This window comes from Cervus canadensis, chromosome 17 (genome assembly GCF_019320065.1).
Source record: "Cervus canadensis isolate Bull #8, Minnesota chromosome 17, ASM1932006v1, whole genome shotgun sequence".
Taxonomy (NCBI): domain Eukaryota; kingdom Metazoa; phylum Chordata; class Mammalia; order Artiodactyla; family Cervidae; genus Cervus; species Cervus canadensis.
In genome coordinates this window covers 54,754,858-54,772,062 of record NC_057402.1, presented here as the reverse complement: position 1 = coordinate 54,772,062, position 17,205 = coordinate 54,754,858, and the positions used below count along the sequence as shown (strand labels likewise).

At 44.7% G+C, this 17,205-nt stretch overlaps 1 protein-coding gene across 4 annotated transcripts in view; it reads right to left on the bottom strand.

The window, feature by feature from the left end:
* The window catches only part of MCTP2 (multiple C2 and transmembrane domain containing 2), a 254,411-nt gene that overhangs the window by 160,973 nt on the left and 76,233 nt on the right, over positions 1-17,205 (bottom strand). For all 4 annotated transcript variants that reach the window (XM_043489630.1, XM_043489631.1, XM_043489629.1 and 1 more), the window contains 2 exons: positions 11,693-11,755; positions 10,452-10,560 (listed from right to left, as the gene is read on the bottom strand). In XM_043489630.1, the coding sequence (XP_043345565.1) occupies positions 10,452-10,560; positions 11,693-11,755 (172 nt within the window). The remainder of the gene's footprint in view (positions 1-10,451; positions 10,561-11,692; positions 11,756-17,205) is intronic.

The following is a 17,205-nucleotide window of genomic DNA, read 5'->3' as shown; positions in this document are numbered from 1 at the left end:
GTGTTGCTCCAGGATCCTTCACAGAAATGGAGATGGGACCCCACCGAAGGGACAGGTAACTAGCTATCCAAAGCAGGGGAGGACGGGTACCTTCTGATCAACCACTGAGGATACAGTTGTTGTTTAGCCGCTAAGTCATGTCCTATTCTTTTGCAACCCCATGGGCTCCTCTGTCCGTGGGATTTCCCAAGTGAGAAGAGTGGAGTGGGTTGCCGTCTCCTTCAGCAGGGAACCTTCCCGAACCAGGGATCAAACCCACATCTCCTGAACTGGTTAAGTGGATTCTTCACCACTGAGCCACCTGGGAAGCCCGTAAGGATATAACGTCATCAAGAAAAACCTCCAGAGGAAAGAGCTTAGTTGTGAGACTCCATTAAGGGCTATGGGATGGGGGGGCTTCCAGGTGGTCTGGTAGTAAAGAACCCACCTGTCAATGCAGGAGACATGAGAGACGCGGGTTCAATCCCTGGGTCGGGAAGAACCCCTGGAGGAGGGCACGGCAACCCACTCCAGTCTTCTTGCCTGGAGTATCCCATGGACAGAGGAGCCTGGCTGGCTAGTCCATGGGGTCGCAAAGAGTCGGACATGGCCGAGCGACTAACACATACAAACAGCCGTGGGGACAAAGACGGCCGAGCGATGCTGGCCTGGATCTTAGTGGAAAGGGCGGAAAGCGAAGTCCGTCCCTGCTGAGATCCTGGCAGGCTACCAAGACCCGGCAAGTGGAGGAGATCTAACTGCTATCTGGAGTTCAGGATGGGCGCTTGCGTCACTCAAGTTCCAAGTTTGCTGCTGAATGTGCCTCTTTCTGAACAAGCTGGCCAGCTGCATCTTTGTTCCTCCCACTCAAACATACCATGAGGGCTCGCCACCTGGTGTTCAGAGGAGGGACTCCAACACGAAGCAAAGCCCTAACTTTTGCAAAATAAAAAGAACTCGCTGTGACCTTCCAATGCAGTCCAACTGTGACGTGGTGCTGGCACCGGAACAAGACCACACACCCAGAGGAATCAAAGAGAAACCCAAGAAGCAGACCCTCGTGTGGACTGCATCTTAATACCCGATCAAAAGGTGACCATCAAATCATTAGGGAAAGGAAAATGTAGTTCTAGTTAACTAAATAGCCATTTGGCAAGAAGTAAAACTAAGTTCGGGATTCTGGGCCAGAAATCAAAATAAACCTGATAGAAAGAGATAGATGGAAAAATGGAAAAAACAGACAGAAAAGAGAATAAATATAGGTAATTATGTATTTCTACCAAGAGAGTAAAAGCCTTTCAAGGTACAAAAACCAAAGAAGAAACTCTACAGAATAAAATTGTAAGACTGGAAAAGATGTTTGCAACAAAAACTTTGTAAACAAAATTAAAAGGCAAATGACAAGTTAGAAAAATATCTGTGAACATATCCAAAAACCATAAAAATTAGTTAGCCACAGAGATGGATGGAATTTGTCGTGTACAAAAGAGAAGCAAATATCTCTTAAACAAATACATCTCAGGGACCAAATTTCTTCACACCAACTGAAACAAAACCAAGATGATACTTCCTCTCTATCAGAATTAACAGAGGTAATCTACACAGAGTAGGTGAGAAATGGGAAGTGGATAAATCGTATGCCCCTGGTGGGTGAGCCAAACAGGAGAGCTTCTCAGGAGTAAACTGGCAATTCTGTACAGAGACCCTTGAAATGGTCAGATCACGTGATAGGGAACATCCACTTCACTGCAATACCTGACCTGCAAAGATATGGCCTGACACACAGATGCAAGCACAGGGACATGAACTGTAGCATTACTACTAGTTACTAAAAATCTGGAATGACACTCTAATCTGGAATATTAACTAAACAAAGAAGGGTGTACTATTGTTTCTTTTCAAAATAAAAAATTTATATAATACAGAAAAATATATGGGAGATAACAACAGCAAATAATCAAATTATTTGAAGCCAGATCCTATTTTACTTTAGAACTCAATATTAAAAAAAAAAAAAAATCAGGTCAGTGCAGTAGATTCAGTAAAACATTCCAATAAGTAAGGACCAACACCAAGGTTTTCCATATTGGTTGCTATGAAACTTGAAGGATATTTTCTGAGTCAAATTTAAGATGAAGAAAATAAAACCATCAATCCAGAATGGAGTTCTCAAATACTGCACCACTAAGAACTAGTGTCTCCTTCATTCCTGCTGTCACATTGGCAAGAAAGCAGGAATTGGTCTTAACAAACACCGTGAACCATCCATCTGCCCTGCTGGCAGCGGGCAGGGCATTGAGGGGTATGAAATCTGAAGAGAAAAGCAAAAGGTATGCAAAAGAGGGTCAAATTATCGAGAAACTGGCAAGAAAGGCCATAATAAAACTGGCAGAAATGCCACAAGTCACTGCCTTTCTCAGAGGGAAAACAGAAATTAAACCCAAGGAGAAATAACTAGAACCAGACAGAGCAACCGCCATGGCTCATGGTCCCGAACATGGGTCATGTCAGTCCCCAGGGTCACTGTAAACGGCTGTGGCAGCCCACCACACACACCCCCGCAAGCCCACCCACCAAGTTCAGCCCCGCAGTCATGGCTGGACGGTGTCTGAGCCGGTTTTCAAACTCAGATGGTCGGTGCCCAGAGTCCGTGACTCTGAACTGTGTACGGTGCCCCTAACACCTTCCATCCTAGCACAAAAAGGTCACTTTTGTGGACACCACGGGGTATAGAGAAGAGACTGCTGAGGGGCTGGTCCAAGCCAACAGAGCTGCCCAGAGGCAAAGGGATGAACCCTCAGCCCCATTCACAGCACGCCTGCTGGGATGCTACGCGGTCGTTCCTTGGTACATGACGGACAGTTCTAGAAGCACCCCTTCTATCCTCGATCACATCTGCCATGAGGAGCATGTTTCTCTCCAGGTCAAATACAAGAGCATCCTTCCCTTTTTAAAGAGAAATGTAGAATCATAAAAATAGTACAGTCTTTAAAATCAGCCTACAGATTCATTGGAAAGACTGATACTGAAGCTGAAGCTTCAATACTTTGGCCACCAGATGGGAAAAGCCAACTCATTGGAAAAGACCCTGATGCTGGGAAAGACTGAAGAGGGCAACAGAAGATGAGATGGTTGGATGGCATCACCGACTGAATGGACCTGAGTTTGAGCAAACTCCAGCAGATAGTGAAGGACAGGGAAGCCTGATGTGCTACAGTCCATGTGGTTGCAAAGAATTATACAACTTAGCAGCGGAATGACAACAACTGATAAACTGCAAGAGATAAATAGAATTCAAATCAGAGGTACCAAATGATTTGTCACCAAATGTCACCAAATCACAGGTAACATTTGAACATTTTAGTAGCAGTTTAGTAATTTATAAAACCCCTTTTGCAAGGACAACTTTTCACACTAGTGGGAGATCTTTAAAATTTTGGCTAAACCATTCCTTTCGAATAGGAAAATGACTTATCCAATGCTCTCTTCCTGTAATCTGCAAAAGTACTTGACCCTGCTCTAAAAAAACCAAACCAAACAAAACCGGTCTCATCTATCTAACCTACATATAACCGTTTTCTGGATGGATGAATGAGTCATGAATTTTCATTGCCTGAAACTCACAGCCAGGGATGCTACTGGCCCTGAACCGCAGTGGCCTTTTCCTTCCCTTTTGCAATACTGCAAACTGGCCACCAGAGGGCATCCGCAACCTAATATGCTAGTTCACAGCAAGGATGCTTTCACATCAATGGAAAATAAAAGGATTTCACTGCAAGGGCTGTTACTTCTCAGGAATTAATGCTTCAGGATGTAAATATGGAGGGGAGCATTTTCCCAAAGACAAGAGGCCTTCCCATGTCACATGGTGCTCGTGCCAGGCCTAGAAAACACGGCTGCTGGCATTAGCAATGTCAGTTTCAGGGCACCAAAATACGTTCCTGCTCACATTATTTTTCACGGGAAACTGAGCCAGGGTTCAAATCTCGCTGCCTGTCAACCAAACTATGAAGCGGTTTCCTTCTGCTTTACCAATCTCAAAATTATTTACCCCCTAAGAGTTATTACCACAGGGGCTTGTTCCTGTGGTGGCTCAGTGGTAAAGAATCCGCATGCCAATATAGGAGACGTGGGTTCAATCCCTGGGTTGGAAAGATCCCCTGGAGAAGAAAATGGCAACCCACTCCAGTGTGCTTGCCCGGAAAATCTAATGGACAGAAGAGTCTGGTGGGCCACAGTCCTGAGGTCGAAAAAGAGTTGGACATGACTTAGCGCCTAAACAGCACCAACAAAGAGTTACCAGACAATGGCTCAGAGAACTTGGAACATCTCTCTGGTTAGATCACAGACAATACAATCTGTAGAACCTCCCCCCACTCAAAAAAAAAAAAAAATAATATAAATGGAAAATATAAAAAAGAGTAAAAGGAAAATATAAAAGAATAAAAGGAAGAAGTTCAGAGGAGGAAGAGGAGTAGAAAGACAGAAGAGAGGAAAAATTAGACGTCAGAAAAGGAGGGAAGGTGGGACCTACAGACCGGCAACAGAGAGGAACCAGGACAGGGCAGAGAGAGAAGACGGGGCTGAGGTTTCTCCTTAGACGGCTCAGAAAGGTGGGCTTAAGGCAGTGCCAGAGCATCTGACAGCATCCGAGTAAGGCTCAATCCTAGAAAGACCACTGGAGCAGCACAGGTTGCCCAGGGTAGGGGGAGAGTCTGCCGGAACTCGCCAACAGTGGGTCAGGTCGAGACAAATTTGAAGGACTGCATGTCAGGGAGTGGAAGAGAAGTTCCTGAGGAAAATAAGCTATACGAGGCAATTTCCTCAACGTGGCCACACTTGTAGAGCGACCGCCTCAAAACCTCTCAGTACTCCATGATATGACCCTTCCGTCCAGGTGGCTCATGCACAACAGGCAGATCCATGACGGTGAGGTGAATTCACTCACTCACTAACTCCAGTTCTTTTTAATGAGCTGTGGGTTTTGCTGGGTTTCCTCAGTGTACACACCACACCCCCCCACCCCCCCCCACACACCTTGTCTATATATTCTGTACGAGGAATACAGTTGTTGACAGCTGAAGACCCTGGGATGTTCCTGGTGGTGACTATGTAACAGTATGTTCCTGATACCACTGCTAAGCCTGGGCATCATTCAGAATTAGCAACTTCCTAGTGTAACAAACTTTATCCAGAAAATCTTGAAATCCCACCTTGATAGTCTACTTAACAAACCAGCCCTGTGTCTGAGATAGAGAAGTGAGAAATTTAGATAAAATGTTCACAGCACTCTTTTCACCAGGGAAGGCCTGTTCCTGGGAGGTTCCCTCACTGTTTCTGGGTGGGCCAAGTGACAAAGTGTCCAGTTCAGTCATAAACCCTGGAGGGCCTTGTTTGAGGTTTGTTGGAAATATCTTTTCCTGAGAGAAATATGATATTTCACTTTACTGCCCAGTGAAAATATTGGGGGGAGGGGACATTTTACCATTCAACATCTCTAGACTTCTCTGCACTATTTTATGTCACCTTACTGAGATGCTTTCCAGACACTTCATTTGAAAACATGAGTTTCACAACTTGGATCACCTCTTCAACAGCTCATACCTCCTTATTTTAAATAAAGATGTACTTTACTACTCTGAACAGCAGTTTCTTCAAGGGAAATATCCAAAATCAGATCAGAATATTCTAGATCAAGGTCAACAAATTTTGGACAAGGATCAAATCCAACCTAGTGTAAAGTTGTATTGGAAAACAGTTATGTCCACTGATTTACACATTGTCTATGACTGTGTGCATACATGCATGGTAAGTTGCATCAAGTCGTGTCTGACTTTGCAACTCCACGACGGTTCCTCTGTCCATGAGATTCTCCAGTCAAGAATACTGGAGGAGGTTGCCATTTCCTCCTCCAGGGGATCTTACCGACCCAGGCATCAAACCCACGTCTCTTACATCTCCTGTATTGGCAGGCGGATTCCTTACCACCAGTGCTACCCGGGAAGCCACTATGTTATACATCTTTTTCTCAAATCTCACAACTACATTTTAAGACAAGCTGCATCATGCCCATTCTGCAGATGGGTAAATTCCATTTCAGAGTGAGCGAGCTGCCATAGGAAGTCACAAGCCAGGAAGTAGACTGTCACGTCCCAGTCCTCTACTTGATCCCAGAGCCATCCACTCTGCCAAGACCTGCCCCAGCCACAGCCTCCCTGCAAGTCCCCGATGAAGTCTCTGTACCTCAGTCACCTGAACTAGGACTCCTGTTAAATGGGTTGAAGCTGGTGATCTGTGTGACATTTTTAAATTGTATATATGTCTTTTCTTTTTTTTCCAGACTTTATCACCAGGTCACAGTCGAGTTCCAGTGTGATGCTCATGTCATTGAAGGGACCAAATAAACACTCGCTGAATCAAGGAGTGAATGAAGGAGCTCTATTCCTTCCAGGGCAGATGTTTTCCCTTTCACGATAGTCTTTAATGCTCCTTGTCTTTAAGGCCAGAACTTCAGTTGGATTTCCCTAATGAAGAACTAAAATGCATTAGAAGCACTGTGTGTATAAACCACCAGTCTGGCCGTGGGGCTGCAAAGAGTTGGACATGACAGCGCACACAACACATGGCACTGCAGGATGTATGAAGATAAATAAAACGGTCACCCTGCTAATGCAGCACCAATATTTACAGGGAGGATCAATCATTTATCCCACTAAGGGCAAAGGCATATGGTCTGCAGAGGAAAAACGTTCATGGCACTGAGATGACAAGGAGCCTGTGTCTGTGGAAAACATAAAAGACTAGATAGAAGTTACATTTGAATAGATCTTGAAGGACATTTAGTATTGAAACAACCAGCGATTGATCTTATATTCAGAAAATCAGAGTCCATGTGATCAGTTCAGTTTAGTTGCTCAGTCGTGTCCGACTCTTTGTGACCCCATGGAGTGCAGCACGCCAGGCCTCCCTGTCCATCACCAACTCCTGGAGTTTACTCAAACTCATGTCCATCGAGTTGGTGATGACATCCAACCATCTCATCCTCTGTAGTCCCCTTCTCCTCCTGCCTTCAATCTTTCCCAGAATCAGGGTCTTTTCCAATGAGTCATTTCTTCGCATCAGGTGGCCAAAGTATTGGAGTTTTCAGCTTTAGCATCAGTCCTTCCAATGAATATTCAGGACTGATTTCCTTTAGGATGGACTGGTTGGATCTCCTTGCAGTCCAAGGGATACAGAATACATGGTGTAAATTTCAGCACATCACAATGCTCTTTGCACCTAATTACGTTAATTAGGTGAACACCAAATTAAATTATGTTCAGAGAATACAAATTAAGTAAGAGAGCAAACACATAATGAGGTCCAGCTCCAGGAAAAGAAGACACTATGTCTAAGAGAGGACTGAAACTCTCCCTATCAGGAGAAGCACGTGTTTCTGTTCGCCTGCCACGGCTCATTGCCTAGAGCAGTGGTCCTCACAGCGTGGTTTCTGGACCAGCTGCATTGTGATCGCCTGGGAACCTGTTAGAACTATAAGTTCTCTGGCACCACATCAGACATACTGAATCAGAAACCTCTGCGGGTGGGCAAGGCGTATTTTCACAAGTCCTCTAGGCTGTTCAGAAGTTCACTCAATTTTGAAAACTACTGGCCCAAAGGACTGCAATGGATAAAATTCTGAGTTGGGCTCCATGGAAAACACTGTCAGAGTGATAAGACATGCCAACCCCACACAAAGGAGGCAGGGCACAGATGCCAAAGACTGTGATCCCTGCAGAAATCAACAGTGGGCGGCCAGCGTGCCCTGATCACACCCTAATACCTGCGAAAAGCAAGCAGTAATGAATGCAGTTACAAACACTTTCTGGGAGGGGATGTTTTCTTAATGGATAATGATTAATCTTCCCAATAAATAAAAGAGACAGGAACAGTTACTACTGGTTATAAAAGACACAGGTGCTAGAACAGGTTATGACCTAGACACCTTAGTAGGTATTTATATTTGGATTATATTAGGTGTACAAAAGATAAAGCCAACCTGTCATATGATGTTTAGCTCTGATGAAACCATGAAGACAGAGATGACTATGATAGGGTGAGAGCACAGACCACAGCCTCTCCTTTGGCCCCGAAGCAGTGAGGTGTGGAGGAGGTGCACATAAACCTTATTGTTCCGGTCATTTTCTCATGCAGGCAATGGATTCCCCATCATTTGCCAGGTTTACTGAGCATCTACTGGGTGTCTGCTATAAGTGTACCAGCGTTTTTCAGCAAGGGTGGCGTGGCCAGACCACTCACATGGATAAGGGATACAACATCTAGAACAGATGGCAAAACTGGGAAAGGGGAGCTGGTCCTGGAAGAAGCCCAAGGTCTGGGCACATCTCCAAAGTGACAGACTTTTAAAGTGTTTCAGAAATTCAAAACAGGACAAGTATTTTAAAGTTTACAGCACTTTCTTTCCAGTCAGGTTACATGAACTCTTGGTGGAACATATTTCTAAGCTGCAGATGAGGTGTCCCCAGTCAAGCTCTGAAATGATCACCATTTCATGGAAGCATCCACCAGATACCGTGGGTTCTGAACAAGAGTTGGGATATTTGTGGGTGGACAGTTACCTGACTCTGGTTTATGATTGTGTCTCTCAGATGTCATTCCAGGTGCAAAATGCTATCTGCCCCAAACCCTTCCAAATAACCATAAGAGAGCTACCTAATACAGCACAGACATTTACAATAAAGAGTATACAATACCACTACCCAAGAAGTTGCACAATTCATAGATAAGAAATTATAACTTTGACAGAAAACACTATTTCCCAACAAAGAGAAAATGAGATTTGTTTGCTAGTTTGAAATCCTGAGAAATTACAAAAAAAGAGATAGCTTTGTTTTAAAAAACTCCACCCTAAAAGATGGATGTCAGTTCAGATGACATTGATGGACGAAACCACACTCCTAAACGGGAGCAGTAGAAAGAAAGTCACAGCACAGAAAGTTTCAGGGACAGAGGTGAGGCAAGAGGATAGGATGGCAGGAGGATCAGGGATGCTCCAAGCGTCGAGGCAACAGAGGCAGGAAGCAGAAGATGGCCCGAGCAAGTACCAGCGTGACTGGCTGGCACACACACACAGCAGCCGGGTGGGCCAGCACCGCCCTGTCCCTCTGGGGCCGAGCAGAGACCAGCAGTGACTTGCAAGCAGGAATGGTGAGCGTGGGCACGAAGGCAGAGAGGGAGGCCTTCCATGACCGGGGATAACCAGGAGCTGCTGCTAACTGGGAGGGGGGGAAGGAGCTGGCCTCAGCGATTGGCTCTCCCTGTCCAGATGCATGTTCCAATGCTGCTCCGTGAAGACAGGACACGGTACACCAAAACAGCATCTACAGACGGCAACAGGGACACATAAACAAAAAGAGGAGTGGAAAACAAAAAGAACACCCAAGGGAGAAAGCAGCAAGCGGGAGATTTTTAATGTACACTTAATGCTCTCAAAGCTGACGGCAGTGTCTTACGCATGGAACAAACATGCTGTGTGTGCTAAGTCACTTCAGTCGTGTCTGACTCTTTGCAACCCTACGGACTGTAGCCCGCCAGGCTCCTCTGTCCATGGGGCTCTCCACGCAGGAATACTGGAGTGGGCTGCCACGCCCTCCTCCAGGGGATCTTCTCAACCCCGGCAGAGATCAAACCCACGTCTCCTGAGTCTTCTGCGCTGCAGGCAGATTCTTTACCACTGAGCCTCCAGGGAAGCCCGAAACAAACATAGACTGTTCTAAAAATTTTATTAAAAAGACAACTCAAAAGACAGAGTAGCACAATGCTTATAACAATCAATGAGAAAATGAGTGAGCAGGAAGGCCCAGCTAAGGAATTCTTCCTGAAAAACAAAAGTAATGCCAAGAATGAGGAAGAAAAGGTGAGAGACAGAGAAGACAGATGGAAGGGTGACCCTTTTCACAGTTGTTCCAAAACAGAGTAGAGAGGAACTGGCAAAGATTGGAGAGGCTGGCAAAAACCAAAGAGAGACACAAAACTCTTTAGAATAAAAAGATTGCAGCTTCTAGACAAAATAAATGAAAAAGGACAACAAAGGAGAAATAGATCTATCCTTCTCTAGGAGCTCTTCCTGACCCAGGGGATCGAACCTACGTCTCCTACACTGCAGGTGGATTCTTTACCACTGAGCTACCAGAGAAGCCCCATAAAGCACTTAAAGTGACGTTTTCTTCTACAACTTTATGTGATTATTCATACTTGTTGATTATTATTGATTTAATCAGAGAAAAAGATGGTAAGATTTTATGTGTTTCAATAACTCACAGCAAATACCTTGACACCTGGAGAAACTGAGATCGAGAGCTCCAGTCTAGCACCAGCCGTGCTGAGACAGAAAAGGCTGACTAGCAGGGTTGACAGAGGGTAGGGAGGAAGAGGTCCCCAGGTTACCAACGGCACACAGGGCCAGGCCTTACCACAGCGATCCCGGACCACCAGGTTCCGACCTTCCTTCAGGTGGATGGTGAGAAGGTAGGCAAAAGGGCTGGGCAGGTTACTCAAGCCATCGCCAGCTTCCCTGAGACCCTGCACAGATGGAGAAGTAAGTGAAGTCAGTTGTCTTCGGCCCGAGAAACAGAATGTGGGAATGCTTCTTCATTTCAGGAAAAAGGATGCTTGCAATCATGGCAAATCTAGCATACTCCACGCACACCTACATTGATGACATGCTTACCCTGTTCTTTATCTTTCTCCCCAGAGGGATTCTATGAGAATTCATGAAAAGAGTTTTGCAATATTAACTTTTCAAGAAGGAGTACTAATAGATGAGTTGCATGCTGACATATGACATCCCCTTAAATTCACTCATGTCCTGCAGGATCCTTTATCCTACAGCTTCCAGTGGATCACCCAGAGAGGACTCAGCACACACAGGTCCAGCCATGGGGCGGGCTCCCATGGGCCTGGTCCATACCTCCAAGCTCAGATGTGAGGTGTCTCCCTCCTCTTCTCCCCTCACCCACCCACCTCCATCAGTTCACGTGTAATAGAAAGATTCTAGTTCACACCAACTCAGATGACAGCCTCCTGATCCATGGCCACTAACACATATCCCTCCCTGGGTCCCCACGGGAGACACGTCCTCTCTGGGGCATATTTTTCTTTCACCCCCTGAGCCCCATTATAGTGTTTCCTACACTTAAACACAGTCTCACCTCTCCCAAGTTCCCTTCCCTCTCCAGGAACACATCAACTTCTATAAGCCATTACATCAAATTTGAGTCTGTTTCTGAATATTTCTTAAACGAATCCAATTCAGGTTTTGAAAAGAGCAAAGGTGTGTCTTTCGAAAGAAAACCTACAGATAAAATGATGTGTTGTTCACTTATTTAACTTTCAATTAATCGATCTGTGGCTAAGTCACTCTCACAGCCTTCTTTTGAAAGTTTCTCGGCCCACATTTCAAAGCACTTCAAAATGGCTTTGTCTCCTGTACCATCTCCCTCATTCTCAAGGCTTTGTATTTTTAGAAGAATCTATTCCACTCTGACAAATCAATAGACACTGAATTCATCTTTTCCAGCCACAATTTGCAGGGTCTGTCTTTGCGGGTGACTATAGTTTCACATCCTTTAGAAATAAAAAGAGGCAAAGATCCAAACATTTGATAGGAAATATTTATAGTACTTAGTGTTTGTTTTTAAGGAATGTCACTTACAGATTGCTCTTTGAAATGTTGAGATGTCAGAGCAGCATTCAGATCACCACTTCCACAGAGCTTCTGTCAACAAGAAGAAAAAAAGGAATAACAACCCTGCTTTAAAAAAGCAAAAGAATATCCACCCACGAGGATACCCTTTATCAGGTTTGAAGCTGCCATTTGCATACTCGGTTTCAGATGCGCGGGCTGCCTTCCAGAGCGTGTGGTTAGTCTTGGCAGTAAAAGGTTGACTCACTGGAGTCCATGAGGCTGCAGCCTCTGCCCTTTTAGTCACTGATCAGCGTGTAGATAAGGCCGATTCTCCTCTCCTGTGGGGCGGCCAGCACGTCAGTAGTTCACACTAGGCATCAATGTGCCAGCAGCTTTGTCCCAGAGGAGGTAGTGGGAGCATCAGGGGCCTGCCTGGACCCCGGCCATAAACGAGGAAAGGGCAGAACAGGTACCAGAGACCTGAGCTCCTCAGTCAGGTAGGACCCATTTCAAACATGATCACAAAGACCTTCCTCCAACCATAACCTCATGAACAAGAACCAATAAGGAAATGCAGATTTTCAACAAATGATCTCAGATGGGGAGGTGTCTGTATTTCCCAATTTAAACATGCCTCCGATAACCAGGAGATGATGCCACTGGGCAATGAGGTGAGTCTGGCTCAGCAGTATGTATGGGACGCAGTAGACATCTGCAGTCTTACCAGGTTTTTATGCACATGTGAGGTCCCCAGGAGCTCTGGGATTTTATGAAGTTCTGGGCTCGATGTGAGGCTAGATGCCTACATGAAAAGGCACAGAGAGTGGAAGGGAAATGAGCAAAAGGCCTCCCAGCACTTGGGGTGTGTCCCCGTTTGTTGGACACATTAGCTGGGGCTCATTTCCTGTGGGAAAACATGAGATTTCTCCCTCCAAATAAGGCTGAGTAACTCTGAAGTTGTGGGTAAATTTAGACACAGGCAGCAGTCCTGCAGAGATTGCTCAGATGACCCTGAAGCTCTCTGCAGGGGTGAAGGTGGGGACCGGATGCACTGTGATCATTGATCCTTGGCACAGCAGACTCAACTCAGAGAGCCTGCCTGGGTGGAAGGCAGACTGCCTTCCAAGACACTGTCTCTCTCTCTCTCTCTCTCTCTTCCTCTCGAGTGGAGCTTAGGCAGCAACAGAACCTGGATTCTAGAGCAAAAGGGCATTTCTTCAGATGCTAAGAGGGCTGACCAAGGGCTGAAAACAAGCAGGGGCTTTCTGGTCCACCCCCTCAGCACACATTGTCACCACTAAGCGCTGTGGCGAGGCAGGAACGAGCCCCGATCACAAGTCACGTGGGGCCTCATAAGCCCTCAGCAGTAAGCACAGGGGTGCTCCTATAGATGTTTGCACCTGAGTTTCTCTCATCACATCTGCCTCTTTCTCCCAGTCTTAGTCAAATGCCCCTCAACTGTGAATACATTTCATTCAGGACCCAGGGTGACGGCAGGCACTTGGACCTTGCTCTAAGGACCCCAGCACTTCAGTCACTGGAAGCCCCAGCTGTGGAAGGACCACGACCACCCATCTCTCCCAATGTGGGCTTGATCCCAGCAGTAGACAAGGAAGGGAGCAGCTGGGCCTCTGGTCACCTCCCGTCTGGTTCCCAGTTGGTTAATATCTACTGTGTTATGTGTAAAATGTCACCCAGGAGAGGGAGACAGAACAGCCTGCAGGCTGCTTTATGAGGACCATCAATATTCCAAACTCAACTCTCTCAAGTTCAGAAAATGTCTCCTCATGCCTTTTACACTACTGCATCCCCCACGGTCATCTCCTGGAAGCTCAGCAATTCCTCCTTTGCCTGATCTGCAAAACCAAAATGGCCCGATCAGGTCTTCATGTGCAGAACCAACAAGTAACATCTGTGTGTGATCACCCCGTCAGTGTCTCCAGTTTCATGAAACGAATCAATGCCCCACTGAATCAATCCTATTTGAAGGCAGTTCTGCAAAACCACTGGTGCTGGGACCAGAATTCCTGTTCAGAGTGAGTGGTTATGGCTCAGTAACAGGGGCCCAGTATCTTCCACGTCCAAACAGGAGAGAGGATGCTCCCTAAGAAGCATCACTCCTCAATCAGCACACCTACACACTCTCCCAAGAGAGGCCTCCCTGCGCTTAATGATAATTGATGACGTGACAACTAATGATAATGCTCATGAAGTGACAAATGAGCCCACATCACCACCATCATTTACATGCTATCAGAAACGATCAAGAACCTTTCCTTCAGATATATGCTAAGTCTCCCGCTTAGAATAACATGGAAATTAAATTTGAAGAATGACATTAATTCAACATGATGGCTGGTTTTACCCACAGAAAATTCACGGAACTTAAAAGTTATGGTTCCCATGGCCCCTGTAACTGTCACACATTGTATATACACACCAAGGAAGGAAAGTGATCACCATAAAGAAGACAGGAAAGGCTACAGAAGCAAAGGGGGAACCGGGTTACAGCCACTGGGGGACATATAACTGAACATTTCCTTACCTTCTACGTGGAGACAAAGGGTTTATTGATTGAGTAGAAACTGCATTATTTTCAGCTTTTTGTAAACCTACTAACAAATTGGTAATTTTTTCTTTAAAAAATTACAATTAGTATTTTTCTTGTAGGAATACTTGGCATCTGCCATCTTGAGATTTTGTTGTTGTTGTTCTCAACGAGCATAATCAAGCACTGTAACTTTTCTTTTTAAATTTTACTTTAAAAAAGTTAACACATACTGAAACTGGCTTCTTACATGTGTGTATAGTATGATGACGTTTTAATACAGGTATGTATTCGTGTAACTACCACCAGTATTAGGACACAGAACAGCTCCTCCCCCAAGAAAGTCCTGCATGTGATGCCACTGTGATCCAGCTGTCCCCTCTCCCTACTCCATGGCAGTCACTGACCTGTTCTCACCCTACAGCTTCATCTTTTTCAGAACATCATACCTGTGCAAACTTTGACACTAGCTAACACTGAAACCTGTATGCAGGTCAGGAAGCAACAGTTAGGACTGGACATGGAACAACAGACTGGTTCCAAATAGGAAAAGGAGTACTTCAAGGCTGTATATTGTCACCCTGCTTATTTACCTTATATGCTGAGAACATCATGAGAAATGCTGGGCTGGAAGAAGCACAAGCTGGAATCAAGATTGCCGGGAGAAATATCAATAACCTCAGATAGGCAGATGACACCACCCTTATGGCAGAAAGTGAAGAGGAACTAAAGAGCCTCTTGATGAAAGTGAAAGAGGAGAGTGAAAAAGTTGGCTTAAAGCTCAACATTCAGAAAACTAAGATCATAGCATCTGGTCCCATCACTTCATGGGAAATAGATGGGGAAACAGTGGAAACAGTGGCTGGCTTTATTTTTCTGGGCTCCAAAATCACTGCAGATGGTGACTGCAGCCATGAAATTAAAAGACGCTTACTCCTTGGAAGGAAAGTTATGACCAACCTAGATAGCATATTAAAAAGCAGAGACATTACTTTGCCAACAAAGGTCCATCTAGTCAAGGCTATGGTTTTTCCAGTGGTCATGTATGGATGTGAGAGTTGGACTATGAAGAAAGCTGAGCACCAAAGAATTGATGCTTTTGAACTGTGGTGTTGGAGAAGACTCTTGAGAGTCCCTTGGACTGCAAGGAGATCCAGTCAGTCCATCCTAAAGGAGCTAAGTCCTGGGTGTTCATTGGAAGGACTGATGCTAAAGCTGAAACTCCAGTACTTTGGCCACCTGATGTGAATAGCTGACTCACTGGAAAAGACCCTGATGCTGGGAGGGATTGGGGGCAGGAGGAGAAGGGGACAACAGAGGATGAGATGGCTGGATGGCATCACCGACTCAATGGACATGAGTTTGAGTAAACTCCAGGAGTTGGTGATGGACAGGGAGGCCTGGCGTGCTGTGGTTCATGGGGTCGCAAAGAGTCAGACACGACTGAGCGACTGAATTGAACTGAACATCTTTCACTCAGCACTGTGCCTCTGAAACCCATTCAAACTGGCAGTTTTTTAAATTGCTGAATGGTATTCCACAATTATGAGTGTACTATAGTTTGTGTATCCATTAAGCACTGGCTTTAACCATTTTAAACAAATGTTTCCAAGGGCATACTCAGGAAAAGACAAATAATCTTGAGTATCATCAGTGATGAAAAGTCTTCATATGACAAAACTCTCTAATTATATACAACATCCAGAAACAGCACTAACATGTTGGCAGAAGGCCAGTCATCTCTCACACCACTCTCCCTATCCCCTTTCGGGTAAGTGGGATTTGTGTGTGTTTGCATATGTGCATGCGTATGTGTATGTTTTCTTTTTTTAATGACAGCAAATTTACATCAGTATTTCCATTTTATCTTGCTTTAAGGTGTAATTTATGGAAATGTAAAACATACAGAACTGCACAACTTACTAAAATGAGGAGATATTGGCATGGATCGGTCAATTGTTTAAAAAAGGAAAAGAAAATCTCCAGTCACAAAGGATCTTGAGAGCAAGACACTGATGTGAAAAAAACAACATTTTCTTTTGTTTACACTATGTGTGATCTTGTACAAATATCACTTCCCACGTGGCTGTCTGAAAGATCTTACCATGAAGAATACACAGGAAGTCTAATAATAAGCAAAGTAAACAATCACTGACTGTTTAAAACTTTAGTGGAAGAAGATGTAAACCCACATGCAGGAAAGCCAAATAAGAGTAACAGGTTGGCTGAGAAGATCACTCGGATGGTCTCTGGGAAATACTCTATCCAAGGACATGAGTATAGCAAATGATATATATAATACAAATTTAATTAATCACTTAACCCACATCTATTATTGGGTTGCCCAAAAAGTTTGCTTGGGTTTTTCCATAGGATATAATGGGAGGGAGGGGACATAGGAATACCTACGGCTGAACCAAGTTGATATATGGCAGAAACCAACACAACATTGTAATTATCCTTCAATTAAAAATAAATAAAGTAAGAAAAAAAGATGTGATGGAAAAACTCGAATGACCTTTTTGGCCAACCTACTATTAAGACTATGGGTACTCAGGACGAGTGTAGTCACAGACACAAATACCTACAGGGAAAGGAAGTAACAAGAAGGGCAGAGGGCAGATGACTAGACAGACCATTACATGATGCCTGAAAAGAGTGACGGAATTCAAACAACTCAGGTGGCAGTCAGAGGTCACAGTCAGAATGCCTGTTCAGAAAAATTCAGGTCTACCAAATGGCTGAGTCTATGTGTATGCAATTTTCATGTAACTTTTCAGGAGGTTATTGATCATACAATCATGGTATACACATTTACTTTCCCCCACTCCCAAAATTGTTTAAAGTATTATCTAATACACAAAATGTAAGTCAAGTGTGTGCATCTGTGTGAATATTCACTGCCTACACCAGCAAATTAAAGCCCAACACTTGTTTTTATAAAGTTTAAACACTGAAACACAGCCCCACCTATCCATTTGTGTATTGCCTA